This window comes from Tupaia chinensis, unplaced genomic scaffold (assembly GCF_000334495.1).
Source record: "Tupaia chinensis unplaced genomic scaffold, TupChi_1.0 Scaffold000146_1, whole genome shotgun sequence".
In the NCBI taxonomy this organism is placed as follows: domain Eukaryota; kingdom Metazoa; phylum Chordata; class Mammalia; order Scandentia; family Tupaiidae; genus Tupaia; species Tupaia belangeri.
Window position 1 is genome coordinate 3147701 of NW_006159616.1, and position 15367 is coordinate 3163067.

At 42.4% G+C, this 15367-nt stretch overlaps 1 protein-coding gene across 11 annotated transcripts in view; it reads left to right on the forward strand.

The window, feature by feature from the left end:
• The window catches only part of EIF4G3 (eukaryotic translation initiation factor 4 gamma 3), a 418798-nt gene that overhangs the window by 368890 nt on the left and 34541 nt on the right, over positions 1-15367 (forward strand). For all 11 annotated transcript variants that reach the window (XM_027770593.1, XM_027770592.1, XM_027770595.1 and 8 more), the window contains 3 exons: positions 17-209; positions 2621-2736; positions 13092-13264. In XM_027770593.1, coding sequence (XP_027626394.1) covers positions 17-209; positions 2621-2736; positions 13092-13264 — 482 coding nt within the window. The remainder of the gene's footprint in view (positions 1-16; positions 210-2620; positions 2737-13091; positions 13265-15367) is intronic.

Genomic DNA, 15367 nt, shown 5'->3' on the forward strand with positions numbered 1-15367 from the left:
GGGCAGGGAAAAGAAGGACAAGCCCCTTCCATCTGCAACGGCTCGTCCATACACTTTCATGAGGGGCAGCAGCAGTAAAGACCTGTTAGACAATCAGTCTCAAGAAGAGCAGCGGAGAGAGATGCTAGAGACCGTGAAACAGCTTACAGGAGGCGTGGATGTGGAAAGGAGCAGCGCTGAGGCTGACCGGAACAAGACGAGGGAGGCAGGTGAGAGACTCAGGGACAGATCCACACTGGAGACTTGGGCTTTCAACTGAAAGAAAAAATACAAAAGAGACTTTTTGACTGAGTAGATTTCAAATATCAGCACCTTAAAAGTTAAAGAATGCTTCATAGTTTTGTAACAGTTCCCGGTCCCTAGTTTCAGCCTTGGCTGAGCAATCTGTCAATTTTCCTTTTACTCTATTAAATGTTACACTGATAGGGTCCTCTTCCTGTATTTTTAGCAGTCTGAGTTTCTTAAAAGTCTTTATCTCTCCACTGACTGCACTGTGTATAAGTGCTGCTTGGGGCCCTCAAATGTAGAATATTCTCAGGTCATTGGGCCATAGCAAGGCACACTGAATACAAAGTACCAGATTGTCTTTTGTTGCTTTCCTCTTCCTTTGTAGCTGGGATTTTGTGTGTATTTAGCATGTGTATTCAGCATGTGTATTCTCAGAGGAACAGCTCAGACAATGCTCATACATTTAACCTGTGTTTCAGTTTCTTCATCTGTTAAATGGGGATAAGTATACCTACCTGATAGGGTTATGAAGATCAAATGAGACGAATGAGACGTTAATGCACGTAAATACTTAGAACATTACCTGATAAATACTAAGTTTTCAAAAACGTGATGATGATGATGACAGACAGATGAATAGTTTAAATTATAGTCGTCATTATCTTTTCCATCTTAATCATGAAGTAGTACTGGTTATTAATCAGCATGTATATCACTTTCAAATTTGTTTCATTATTGGGACCAGCAGATGGCATAATGGTTATATCGCTGGACTCCCACATAGTTGACCCTGGTTTAGGTCCCGGACCCAGTGCCTTAAAATTCACGGTGGACATGTGTGCGTGCATGCACAAGAGCCCAAGAGGAGAACACAGGAGAAGGGATTGCAGTGTGGCTATCCCCCATGGGGGTGATTTCTCGCTTTCTGTCTGTAAAAATCACCCTTAAAAAGAAATGATTTCACTATCAAAGTGAAGTAAACAAGTTGTTTCTCATAGCTGTAGCCTCTGAATGGACTTCAGAGGCAAACTGGAGTGTCTTCTCTCAGTTGGTATAGACTTCAGATCAGCTAGCTTTCAGAACATGCAGCTCCCTTCCTTCCTGTGCTAGGTACTTGTGGCACGTAACAGGATACTACATGAAAATGCCTTGGGTATGGTGAATAATGTTGTCCAGCTGTCCTCTGGGTGTGTGTTGTTTGGGTCACTTGTTCCCTAGATGTATAGTGAGTTTTAGGCTCTCGATCCCCGCTCTCAGCCTTCTACTGGATTAGGAAGACCTTTATTAAGTAGTTCTACGAATTTGCTAGAATTAGGGTGCAGGTGTGGTGTTGGAAAAGGCTTCCCTCATCCAAAGGTCCAGTAGGGATGAAGCAGGTTTGCAAGGGGAGGTGGATATGGAACAGAGGGAAGGAGCAATCCACACAGTCAGAGCACCCTGAGCAAAGGTCAGTAGGAGGGACTGCAGCATCTTCAAGCCACTGCCGAAGGGCTGGTGTGGCCAAGCACTGTGGTCAGCAGGGTGGGACTATCAGGGCCGCCGAGGTGTCCTTCATCGTTGAAGCAATGAGAAGTAGTCAAAATACAAAAAGGAATGGGACCAGCAGTTAGCGTAATGGCTATGTCGCTGAACTCCCACATAGTCGACCGTGGTTCGTGTCCCGGACCCGGTGGCTTAAACTCACGCCGGGCACGTGTGCGTGCATGCCCAAGATCCTGAGAGGAGAGTGGAGGAGAAGGGATTGCAGCGTGGCCATCCCCCCTGGGGGTGATTTCTCACTTTCTATCTGTCTCTCTCTGTCTGTCTGGCGAGCACATGCGCCCTATAGCAAAAACCTCTCCAAAAAAAAGGAATGAAAAAGCTCTAATCACACAAGTTTGTTATGTCCGTACATTCCGTTAATTGCTATCATATGGGGACCAGAAGTTGGCATAATGGCTATGTCGCTGGACTCCCATGTAGTCGACTGCGGTTCTTGTCCTGGACCCGGTGGCTTAAAACTCACGCTGGGCGCGTGTGCATGCATGCCCAAGATTCCGAGAAGAGAACGGAGGGAGAGGGATTGCGGCGTGGACATCTCCCCCGGGGGCGATTTCTCGCTTTCTGTCTCTGTTTCTGTCTGTCTGGCGAGCGCACGCACCCTATAGCAAAAAACCTCTCAAAAAAAAAATATGTTGCTGTTGTTTTTTATGAAGTTACTTAGTGTACATCTGTTCTAAAACAAAAGTTTCTGTATTCTGTGTTTAAGCGTATTGCTTTGTCAAATTTTATGTATTAAATACCTTTACTAAAACAAGGAAGCAATACATAAATATCATCAACCATATCCTACCATTTTTACAGTAATTTCTGACATGTTTACATCCTTACTTTTTCTTTATCTCACTCGTAGCAAAGCCAGAGCTCTCAGCAGTGTCAGCCCCGGACAGGCCTGCACTGTCGGAGGAGGAGCTGGAGAGGAAGTGCAGGTCCATCATCGACGAGTTCCTGCACATCAACGATTTCAAGGTAAGTCAGACTAAAAAAGAGAGACAGTAACCTAGAGAGCCCTGTGACAGGGAGACATGCTACTTGGTTAGTTCTTGACACGGTCTAGTTTGCTGAACTTGATGCATTTCTGCCAAGCACTTTCTTTTAAATTTATACTGTATTTCAATACTATATTTCACAAGATCAAGTGGTACCAATCCCTGCCAAGGGAGAACCAAATTGTCTTTGATATTAATTTAAAAAACTGAACACATTGTCATTGTGAGGCATTCATGGAACCCTACATAGAGCTGTCTTTACAGTCTTTATATTTTAATTGCCAGAAGTGTATGTGCTCATGAGAGAGAGAGAGAAGGCATTTCCCAGTGGGACATGGTCACTTGCAATCCCTTTTCCACTGTTTCTCCTTCCATCAGGATTTTGGGCATACTTACACATATGCCTACCGTGTTTTACAAGCCACTTGGGCCATGACTCGAACCACAGTAAGCCATGTGGGATCTGGATTCCTATACACAGTGCTTAAATACCATGCTATGGGCCTACCCCTACAATCATCTTATCATCCTCATAGTAACATTGAAGTATGGCTAGCATTACTTTTTCTTTATTTCATAATATAAACAGGCACAAAGGGACAATCTGCCAGTGTCAGACAGCCTAGATAATTCCTTTCCATTTGTGCTAGTGCATTTGTTACAGAGAGGCAGACAAAGAGATGGGAGAGATGGGATGAGAAATCACTCCCCAAGGGGGATGGCCATGCCACAGTCCCTTCTTCTCCATGCTCATCTTGGGACTTTGGGCACACATGCACATACACCCAGCATGTTTTTCAAACCACTGGGTCCAGGATTCAATCCTACACAGTCGGCCATGTGAGATCTAGGGACTTTTTTTCCCCCCATAAGGTGCATGCACTCAACTGGAGAGAGAGAAAGGAAAATGAGAAATCACACCCTGGGGAGATGGCCATACCACAATTCCTTCTCCTCCATTCTTCTCTTGGGATTTTGGGCATGCATGCACATAATCCCTGTGTGATTTTCAAGCTGTCAGATCCAGGACTCAAACCACAGTCAGCCATATGGGAACCCAATACCTTCACCATGCATCCTGCTGGCCCCAGGATCCAGTCACCTTAACCGTAATGCTACCAGCTGGTGACAGCCTAAATAGTACATTTCAACACGTAGCTTTGAATTTGCCCTCTGTGACTCTTACTTTTTCTTTGACCCACATTGTAAGATGCATCTGCTACCTGACCTCATGAAGCCCACAGTCTAGTTGCAGAAACAGACCATAAGCAGGTAACTCCGCAAGCAGTTATTTAATGCTAGTAAACCTCTAGGTTCTTAGGAGAGATTATATAATAGAATCTGGTTTAATTATCTGAGGTCAGAAAAGTATTATCTATTAAAATTATCTTTTGTAAATATCAGATATAGTAACTACCTTTGTGTTGGCATTATATTACTGGAAATTATATTACTGGCATAATGGTTCCATCGCTGGACTTCCACATGACTGACCGCGGTTTGAGTCCAGGACCCGGTGGCTTAAAAATCTTGCTGGGCTTGTGTGCGTGCACGCCCAAGATTCCAGGAGGAGAGTGGAGGAAAAGGGATTGCAGTGTGGCCATCTCCCATGAGGGGTGATTTCTCACTTTCCTTCTCACTGCCTCTGTCTCCAGTGAGCACACTTGTCCTGGTGCCCTAAGGCCAAAAAGAAAAAAGAGAAAAGGTATTCTTTAATAGTATGTGTTTTCTTGACAAGAAAGTTATTATCTGCTTTCACTTTTTTTTTTTCAATTGCCAGTGAGCGGGTACACTTCCTAGAGAGAGACAGAGAGTCGGAGAGAGGGAGAAAGCACTCCTCTGATGGGACATGGTCATGCCGTAATCTCTGCTCCTGCATTTCTCCATCCTGCTGACATTTGGGGGCACACTTGCACCTGGTGTGTTTTTCAATCTCTGGGGCCAAGATTCAGCTGCAGTTGGTTATGTGGAGTCTGGATCCTTAGTGGGATCTGGATGCCCTAGTGATTACTTGCCTTTTTTTTATTACTTTTAAATTTTTTTTCCAGAGAGCACATGCACTCACCAGATAGGGGACAAAGAGAGAGAGAAGAAAAGTGAGAAAACGTCCCTACATGCACACCATGGGAAATGGTCGCACTGCATTCCCTTCTCCATCTCTCCCTCCTTTTGACGTTTTAGGTATACGTGCACACACACCTGGCGCAGTTCTAAGTCCTTCAGATCTAGGGCTTGAATCATGCATCAGATATGTGGAATCCAGCCATGTTAACTACTACACCACTAGTTGGTCCCATTATTTGCTTTCTGTACACAAAAATCGCCTGGTTATTTATATCCCAGCCTTCAATATCCATAAGCCTCTGAAACTGTCTAATATGCAGAAGAAGTAAGAAGAAGTTATTGATGAATGAGTAGTTTTAGAAACCCTTGGAAATGCAGCAAAATAAATAAACATTAACTGGAAAGAGCCAGAGGTCATACCTGATGTACTGTCGCTCATTAGTTAGCTTCCTAGGCAACGAAGAATATTCTTGTAAACTGGAAGCACAGCTTTTTTCATTCATGTAAGTAGGGGAAGGTAAAAAAAAACTTACAAGAGTATGAAAGGGCTGAGAAAGATGAAAGCAAAAACAATAGGAAGAGAGCAGCAGGGATGCCGTCCAACATAATTGGCAGGATGTACAGCGAGTGAGTGACAGACACCTTACAGGGGAACAGCATGACCCTGCGATGAACCGGAGCTGGAGGGAGGAAAGCACGATAGTAACACTTCAGCACAAGAAGAGGATCCTTTGGAGAATATTAAGGTCTAGGAGGCCCAGCTGGCAGCATGGCAGGACAGAGCCATTGTGATTTTAGAGTTTTTTAGATTTTTTGCTATAAGGCATTGCCAGAGAGACAGCAAGAAATCACCACACAAGGGACACGGCCATGCCACAATCCCTTCTCCACCCTCCTCCCAGGATCTTGGGCGCACATACATACACACCCAACATGAGTTTCAAGCTGCCAGGTGCAGGATTCAAACTGTGATAAGTGACCAAATGGGAGTCCAGCACTTTAACCACTACACCATCTGCTGGTACTGACTTTAGAGTTCCATTGTACTGAGTCCAGGCAGCTGTGCCAGCAGAGTGGCGATAAGAACCAGTTAATAATGTTGGCCATTTATTGAAGTGATGTGTTTTATACGTATTCATTCATGTAATCCTCTTAACACCCTTCTGAACTTGTTATTATAATACCCATTTTTACAGATAAGGAAACTGAGAAGGAGAGAGGTAACATAACTTACTCGAGATCATCTTGCTAGTAAGTGGCAGAATCAGAGTTCAAAGCTAGGCTTTTGCTCCAGAGCCTCACGAGCTCAGTTTTATCTCATAACCTTAGAGTGTCTGCGTATCCTGCTGAGGCTACAGAGCTTACCTGAGGGAGGGACCTTTCCCCTAACATATTTGTGGTGCTATTGTTATTCATAGTAATTCCAGTTACTGTTCATTGAGCACTTATTTTGTGCCTAGTTATGTGCCAAGTACTTTTATTTTTTATGTTCCTTACTATAACCCTGTGATAGAAAGTCAAGTGGGGGGGTTTGCACTCATATAGTGTAAATGGCAGAGCCAGGATTTACGTGTATACCTGTCAGACTCTACCGTGGTGGTTTTAGTCCCTCTGCTATATATTTATTGAATATCTAAAATGTTCTGTCGCCTGTGCCTGGATGTATAGTAAATGACATGAACAACAGTCTGATTTTCTTAGAGCTTACATTCCAGTGGGGAGATACAAGTCCTAAATATAGGTAACAAGTAAATAAAAATAACTACAGAGAGAAAATGTTTGAGTGCAGAAAAGTAAAACTAGGTGATATGATAACCAGGCATAGGGCAATCAGAGTTAAGACTACAGTTGTCATTTCAACTGTGAATTTAGACAAGAAGCAAATCGTGAGAAAAGTGATAGAAGGGGGAGTTGCTAAACTCCTGTAACATTTTTTCCCCAAGTTTTTTGCCTTAGGGAACATGTCCTTACTAGAGAGAGACAGAGGCAGTGAGATGGAAAGTGAGAAATCACCCCCAGGAGAGATGGCCGTGCTGCAATCCCTTCTCCTCCATTCTCCTCCGGTGACCTTGAGCACATACGCACATGTGCCTGGCATGATTTTGACGCCCTCAGGTCTGGGATTTGAACCGCAGTCTGCCATGTGGGAGTCCAGCAATGTAACTGCTATGCCATCTGCTGGCTCCAAACTCAGTGACTTCAAATATTAGTTGGGCCTTTATATAGACATACTGATTGAATCCCATTAGAAGACACTTAATCACTTCAGGTTAACTATTAGGAACTGAATGTTTCCATTCATTTCTGTTCTCTCTTAAAGATTATTATGATGATGTTGATAGCCTTAAAATGAGGTAAAGACCCACTAGGTCTAGGGCACCAGCAGTTAGTGTAATGGCTATGTCGCTAGACTCCCACGTAGTTGACCGCGGTTGGCGTCCCGGACCTGGTGGCTTAAAACTCACACCGGGTATGTGTGCGTGCGTGCCCAAGATCCCGAGAGGAGAATGGAGGAGAAGGGATTGCGGCATGACCATCCTCCCTGGGGGGGGGTGATTTCTCACTTTCTGTCTCTCTGTCTCTCTCTGTCTGCCTGGCGAGCACACACACCCTATAGCAAAAACCTCTAGGTCTATAAAGAGCAGAGGGAATAGATAACAGCAGTGTCCTGACAGTTATAAATTAGAAGGATGACTGGTGATTTATTTATGTGTGGGGTGCACTTATAGCTAGCAATAGAGAATTGATTAGCTGAAAGTACATAATAATTCGTTTTACATGACAGTTGACCTGCATATTTAAAAAATGACAGTATCATGAGAAGACCAAAAAAGGAGTCTAAAGAGACATCATAGCATGTAATACTGGGTTTTCAAATTAGACTTCACAAGAAGAAGCTATATTAAATGTTTGGGGATAGTTATGGAAATTTTAATATGTATTGCAGGTTGACCATTCCTAATCCAAAAATCTGAAATTCAAAATGCTTTAATATCCAAAACTTTTTGAGTGCCAAAAAGATGCCATCTGTGGAAAATTCCACACCTGACCTCTTTTGATGGGTTGTAGTCAGAATCCTACAATATAAAAATATTGGGATCAGCAGTTGGCTTAATGGCTATGTCACTGGACTCTCACGTACTCAACCATGGTTCAAGTCCCAGACCCGGTGGCTTAAACTCACGCCAGGCGCATGTGCGTGTGTGCTCAAGATCCCGAGAGGAGAACGGAGAAGGGATTGCGGTGTGGCCATCTGCCCTGGGAGGTGATTTCTTGCTTTTTGTCTCTCTGTCTTTCTCTCTCTCTCTGTCTTTCTGGTGAGCATATGTGCCCTATAGCAAAAATCTCTCCAAATAAGTAGATAAATAGATTAATTAATTAATTAATTATGTGGGACCAGCAGATGGCATAATGATATGTTGCTGGACTCCCACATGGCCAGCCATGGTTCAGTCTTGGACCTGGTGGTTTGAAACTCATGCCAGGCATGTGTGCGTGCATGCCCAAAATCTCGAGAGGAGAATGGAGGAGAACAGACAGCAGCATGATTATCCTCCCTGGTGGGGGCGGGAGGTGATTTCTCATTTTCTGTCCCTTTCTGTCTCTCCAGCGAGCAGATTTGCCCTATAACAAAATTATCTCTCCCATAAAAAATAATGGGGGGAACCAGCAGATGGTATAATGGTTACTTTATAGTAGTAGACCATGGTTCAAGTCTCGGACTGAGCAGCTTAAACTCATGCTGGGCACATGTATGCCCAAAATCCCAAGAGGAGAATAGAAGAGAAGGGACTGTGGCATGGCCATCCCCCCCCCCAGAAGGTGATTTCTTGCCTTCTGTCTCTCTGGCAAGCACACATGCCCTGTAACAAAAATCTCTCTCTAAAAAAAAAAATTGTAAAATTACCTTCAAGCTGTGTATAAGGTGCATATAAAATATAAATTAATTGTGTGTTTAGGTTTGAGTCATATCCCCAAGATAAATTATTATGTATATGGAGATATTCCGAAATCCAAAAATATCAGAAAGTTGAAGCATTCTGGCCCCCAGCACTTCAGATAAGAGAGACTCAACTTGTATATATCAGATAATATATTTTTTAATTTATTTACTTAATACGTTCAATCACTACAGATAATATTTTATTGACATATGAATATTATATTTCTGGATATTCACAGAGAGTGGAAAACAAATATTATATAAACCTAGACAAAAGTGAAGATACACAGTTTGCATTGTACTGTTCTTTTTTTTTCCAAGAATTATTTTATTTAATTTTATTTATTCATTCATATATTTTAATTTGATCAGAGAGAGAAGTGAGAGAGAAAGTGAGAAAGCAAGCCATCAGGTTCAGGACTTGAACCATGGTCAGCCATGTGGGAGTGTCCAGCACCTTAACAGCCACGCCACCTGCTGGTCCCCTGTACTGTTCTTTAACTTGAAAATGTGTTTGGATAAAAAGTTGCCACAGGGGAGATATTAAATAAAGCAGCAGAGGGCAAGAGCAACAGTGGCAGACACCGAGATGAGCTGTGCCCCCTCTGCCATCGGATGACTGCCTTCTCACGTGCATTCCCCACAGAAGAGCTACACTTTTCAGAGGATTTACAGAATAAAAATATCTTGGGCTCAGGGGCACCAGACAGTTTTGCAGTAGGTGTGGGCAAGGAGGTGCACTCTATTTGATGGCCCTGACTGACTTTTTTTGGGGGGGAGGGGGAGGTGCTACAGAGCGTGTGCACTAAAATCTCTCTCTAAGATAGAAGGAACCAGCTAGTTAGCATAATAGCTATGTCGCTGGACTCCCACGTAGTCGACCGCGGTTCGCGTCCCAGACCCGGTGGCTTAAAACTCACACCGGGCGCGTGTGCTTGCATGCCCAAGATCCTGAGAGGAGAATGGAGGAGAAGGGATTGTGGCGTGACCATCCCCCCTGGGGGGTTGATTTCTCGCTTTCTGTCTCTCTGTCTCTCTCTGTCTGTCTGGCGCGCGCACATGCCCTATAGCGAACCCCCCCCCAAAAAAAAAGACAGAGATAGAAAGCAAGAAATCACCCCCAGGGGGGTTGGCTACACCGTAATCCCTTCTCCATCTTCCTCTCAGGATCTTGGGCACACACGTACACATGCCTGGCATGAGTTTAAGCCACCGGGTCTGGGACTTGAACCGCAGTCCACTACATGGGAGTCCAGCAACCTAGCCATTACACCAACTGCTGGTCCCCTGCTGCCATGCTTTTACCTCCAGAATGAAGATACTGACCCAGTTGGGTTATTTCACAATAAGTACAAATTAACTAGCCCCACACCACAGTAACTTCCTAAAACGTTTAATCGTATCACTTAACTTTATCTTTTCTATGAAGGAAGACCTTTTTCACTGAAGATTTTGCATATCGCCATACTCAAACAGGATAACATAAAAGTTATGTGTATAGATATATATATATATATGGTTTTCTAGATATTATTGTTGGACCTATGTTATGATAGAAATAAAGTAACAGAGGTTAAGAATTTTGAATCATGGACCAGCAGGTGTTGTGGCTGATAAGGCACTGGATACCACATGGCCAACTGCACTGTTCGAGTTCTAGACATGGTGTTTGAGAATCATACTGGACATGTATATGTGCATGCCCAAAATCCCAAGAAGAGAAAGGATTGCATAGTGGCCATCCCCCTGGAGGGTGATTTTCACTTTCTCTCTCTGGTGATCAAGCTCACCCTGTAGCAAAAAATAAGTTAAAAAAAATAATAAAATAATGACATTGAATTTCAATTTCAAGGGACAGCAGATGGCATAGTGGTTGCATCTCTGGACTCCCACATGGCTGACCGTGGCTCACATCCCAGACCTGGTAGCTTAAAACTCATGCCGGGTGTGTGTGTATGCATGCCCAAGATCCTGGGAGGAGAATGAAGGAGAAGGGATTGTGGTTCGGCCATCCCCCATGGCGAGTGATTTCTTATTTTTCCTCTTACTGTCTCTGTATCTCTCTCTCCAGCCACCACACACACTTAAGGCAAAAACTGCTTTTAAAAAAAAGAATTTATGTTTCATAATATACCATTTTCAGTTTTTTAAATGATCATAAAATAAAGGAACGTTGTTTAAAAAAATTTTTTTTTGACTCTGGTTCTTTGAACCTTTTTTTTTCTTACAGTTTTTTGTTTGTTTGTTTGTTTATTTGTAAGAGAGAGACAGAAAAAGAGAAATCACCTGCCAGGGAAAATGATCATGCTGTAATCCCTTCTCCTCGATTCTCTTCTCAGGATTTTGGGTATGCACGCACAAGCCCGGTGTGGTTCAAGCCTCCAGGTCCAGGACTTGAACTGCGGTTGGCCATGTGAGAGTCCAGCAATGAAACCGTTATGCCCTCTGCTGGTCTCTTCTTTGAGTACTCTTTAGTAAAATTGTTAACCTAAACATGTTAGCCTTTTAAAGATGGCTTGTGCTCACTGGAGAGAGGGAAAGTGAGAAATCACCCCCTGGGGGAATTGCCGTGCCACAGTTTCTTCTTCTCCCTTCTACTCTTGGGATTTAGGGTATGCATGAACACTCACCCAGCATGATTTCCAAGGTACCAGTCTGGGACTTGAACCATAGTTGCCTATATGGGAATCTAGAATGTTAGCCTCCACACCACCTGCTGGCCCAAGATATATCACTTTTTAAAATGTGACTCATATTAGCCATATCAGCTTGCATTTTACTGAACTATATTATGTTAAGCAAACCAGCAATAACTTAATATGAAAACTGTCTTGTTTATGGAGCTTGTCATAGTAAAAGATTTGCAAATTATCTTGATACTCCGGTAACACTATATATATATATATATATGGTTTTCTAGATATTATTGTTGGACCTATGTTATGATAGAAATAAAGTAACAGAGGTTAAGAATTTTGAATCATGGACCAGCAGGTGTTGTGGCTGATAAGGCACTGGATACCACATGGCCAACTGCACTGTTCGAGTTCTAGACATGGTGTTTGAGAATCATACTGGACATGTATATGTGCATGCCCAAAATCCCAAGAAGAGAAAGGATTGCATAGTGGCCATCCCCCTGGAGGGTGATTTTCACTTTCTCTCTCTGGTGATCAAGCTCACCCTGTAGCAAAAAATAAGTTAAAAAAAATAATAAAATAATGACATTGAATTTCAATTTCAAGGGACAGCAGATGGCATAGTGGTTGCATCTCTGGACTCCCACATGGCTGACCGTGGCTCACATCCCAGACCTGGTAGCTTAAAACTCATGCCGGGTGTGTGTGTATGCATGCCCAAGATCCTGGGAGGAGAATGAAGGAGAAGGGATTGTGGTTCGGCCATCCCCCATGGCGAGTGATTTCTTATTTTTCCTCTTACTGTCTCTTTATCTCTCTCTCCAGCCACCACACACACTTAAGGCAAAAACTGCTTTTAAAAAAAAGAATTTATGTTTCATAATATACCATTTTCAGTTTTTTAAATGATCATAAAATAAAGGAACGTTGTTTAAAAAAATTTTTTTTTGACTCTGGTTCTTTGAACCTTTTTTTTTCTTACAGTTTTTTGTTTGTTTGTTTGTTTATTTGTAAGAGAGAGACAGAAAAAGAGAAATCACCTGCCAGGGAAAATGATCATGCTGTAATCCCTTCTCCTCGATTCTCTTCTCAGGATTTTGGGTATGCACGCACAAATGCCCGGTGTGGTTCAAGCCTCCAGGTCCAGGACTTGAACTGCAGTTGGCCATGTGAGAGTCCAGCAATGAAACCGTTATGCCCTCTGCTGGTCTCTTCTTTGAGTACTCTTTAGTAAAATTGTTAACCTAAACATGTTAGCCTTTTAAAGATGGCTTGTGCTCACTGGAGAGAGGGAAAGTGAGAAATCACCCCCTGGGGGAATTGCCGTGCCACAGTTTCTTCTTCTCCCTTCTACTCTTGGGATTTAGGGTATGCATGAACACTCACCCAGCATGATTTCCAAGGTACCAGTCTGGGACTTGAACCATAGTTGCCTATATGGGAATCTAGAATGTTAGCCTCCACACCACCTGCTGGCCCAAGATATATCACTTTTTAAAATGTGACTCATATTAGCCATATCAGCTTGCATTTTACTGAACTATATTATGTTAAGCAAACCAGCAATAACTTAATATGAAAACTGTCTTGTTTATGGAGCTTGTCATAGTAAAAGATTTGCAAATTATCTTGATACTCCGGTAACACTATCCAGATTTTGGAATAAGCTTTTATTTGCTGTTTAAACAGGAAGCCATGCAATGTGTTGAAGAGCTGAATGCCCAGGGCCTGCTACATGTTTTTGTAAGAGTGGGAGTGGAGTCCACCCTGGAAAGGAGCCAGATCACCAGAGAGCACATGGGCCATTTACTGTATCAGCTGGTACAGTCGGAGAAACTCAGCAAACAGGACTTCTTCAAAGGGTTGGTATTCTCTTTAAGAGTGCTATATTCAGTTCCTAGACTCTTACGAAGTAGGTAGTTTTAAAAATACTTAACTTTTTTAAGTGTTTAGTATTTTTTTAATAGATGAAAATTGTGTCCATGTAACATGTTGATGTGATATCTTATATTGATAATATGTTGGTTGATATCATGGCATTTTGCAGCTGCAAAAGTACATAAAGGTTCTCTCTCTCTCTCTCTCTCTATATATATATATATATATATATATGTGTGTGTGTGTGTGTGTGTGTGTGTGTGTAGTTTTCTATATAAATTGGGTCATCAGAAAAGTCATGATATATTGTTTTCTATGTTCTATGCAAAAATGCATCATGACTATCCTGATAACCCAAGTGTTAGCCTTAGACCTATATTATGATAGAAATAAAATAACAGAGATGCCTCTGCCTTAGGGAAAATCTGAGGCCTTTACTATTAATAGGTAAACCCCTACATGTTCATCCTGGAAAAAAGCTTTTCTTTGTGATAAAAATTCTGGAAAAGTGACTTAAATTTAAAAGCCTTATTCTTTCAGTAAAGAATGGGTTCTTTGGCCAGGAAGTGTTTCTCCTCCCTGGCCCCATTTAAGTGTATGTAACTCCATATATTTCATCCATCATTTCCTAATGATTTGAGAACCTATCCAGGGTGGTTTCATTATAATTCTCATCAAGGGCTAGTTTGATGAGGCCTGGCAGTCACTGCTGTTGTGTCTTCATCTGATCAGGCTCTGGTATATTTGTAATACACCATCAAGTTAGGTTCTTTGTGGAACAGCCACAGAATGTTGCCCAGCCTGACATTCTATAATCAGTGTTGAATGTTAAAATTGCATATTGTAAAAATAACTTGGTTTGGGAACCAGCAGTTAGCGTAATGGCTATGTCGCTGGACTCCCACGTAGTCAACCGCGGTTCGCATCCCGGACCCGGTGGCTTAAAACTCACGCCGGGCGCGTGTGCGTGCGTGCCCAAGATCCCGAGAGGAGAATGGAGCAAGCCTCCAGGTCCAGGACTTGAACTGCAGTTGGCCATGTGAGAGTCCAGCAATGAAACCGTTATGCCCTCTGCTGGTCTCTTCTTTGAGTACTCTTTAGTAAAATTGTTAACCTAAACATGTTAGCCTTTTAAAGATGGCTTGTGCTCACTGGAGAGAGGGAAAGTGAGAAATCACCCCCTGGGGGAATTGCCGTGCCACAGTTTCTTCTTCTCCCTTCTACTCTTGGGATTTAGGGTATGCATGAACACTCACCCAGCATGATTTCCAAGGTACCAGTCTGGGACTTGAACCATAGTTGCCTATATGGGAATCTAGAATGTTAGCCTCCACACCACCTGCTGGCCCAAGATATATCACTTTTTAAAATGTGACTCATATTAGCCATATCAGCTTGCATTTTACTGAACTATATTATGTTAAGCAAACCAGCAATAACTTAATATGAAAACTGTCTTGTTTATGGAGCTTGTCATAGTAAAAGATTTGCAAATTATCTTGATACTCCGGTAACACTATCCAGATTTTGGAATAAGCTTTTATTTGCTGTTTAAACAGGAAGCCATGCAATGTGTTGAAGAGCTGAATGCCCAGGGCCTGCTACATGTTTTTGTAAGAGTGGGAGTGGAGTCCACCCTGGAAAGGAGCCAGATCACCAGAGAGCACATGGGCCATTTACTGTATCAGCTGGTACAGTCGGAGAAACTCAGCAAACAGGACTTCTTCAAAGGGTTGGTATTCTCTTTAAGAGTGCTATATTCAGTTCCTAGACTCTTACGAAGTAGGTAGTTTTAAAAATACTTAACTTTTTTAAGTGTTTAGTATTTTTTTAATAGATGAAAATTGTGTCCATGTAACATGTTGATGTGATATCTTATATTGATAATATGTTGGTTGATATCATGGCATTTTGCAGCTGCAAAAGTACATAAAGGTTCTCTCTCTCTCTCTCTCTCTCTCTCTCTATATATATATATATATATATATATGTGTGTGTGTGTGTGTGTGTGTGTGTGTGTAGTTTTCTATATAAATTGGGTCATCAGAAAAGTCATGATATATTTTTTTCTATGTTCTATGCAAAAA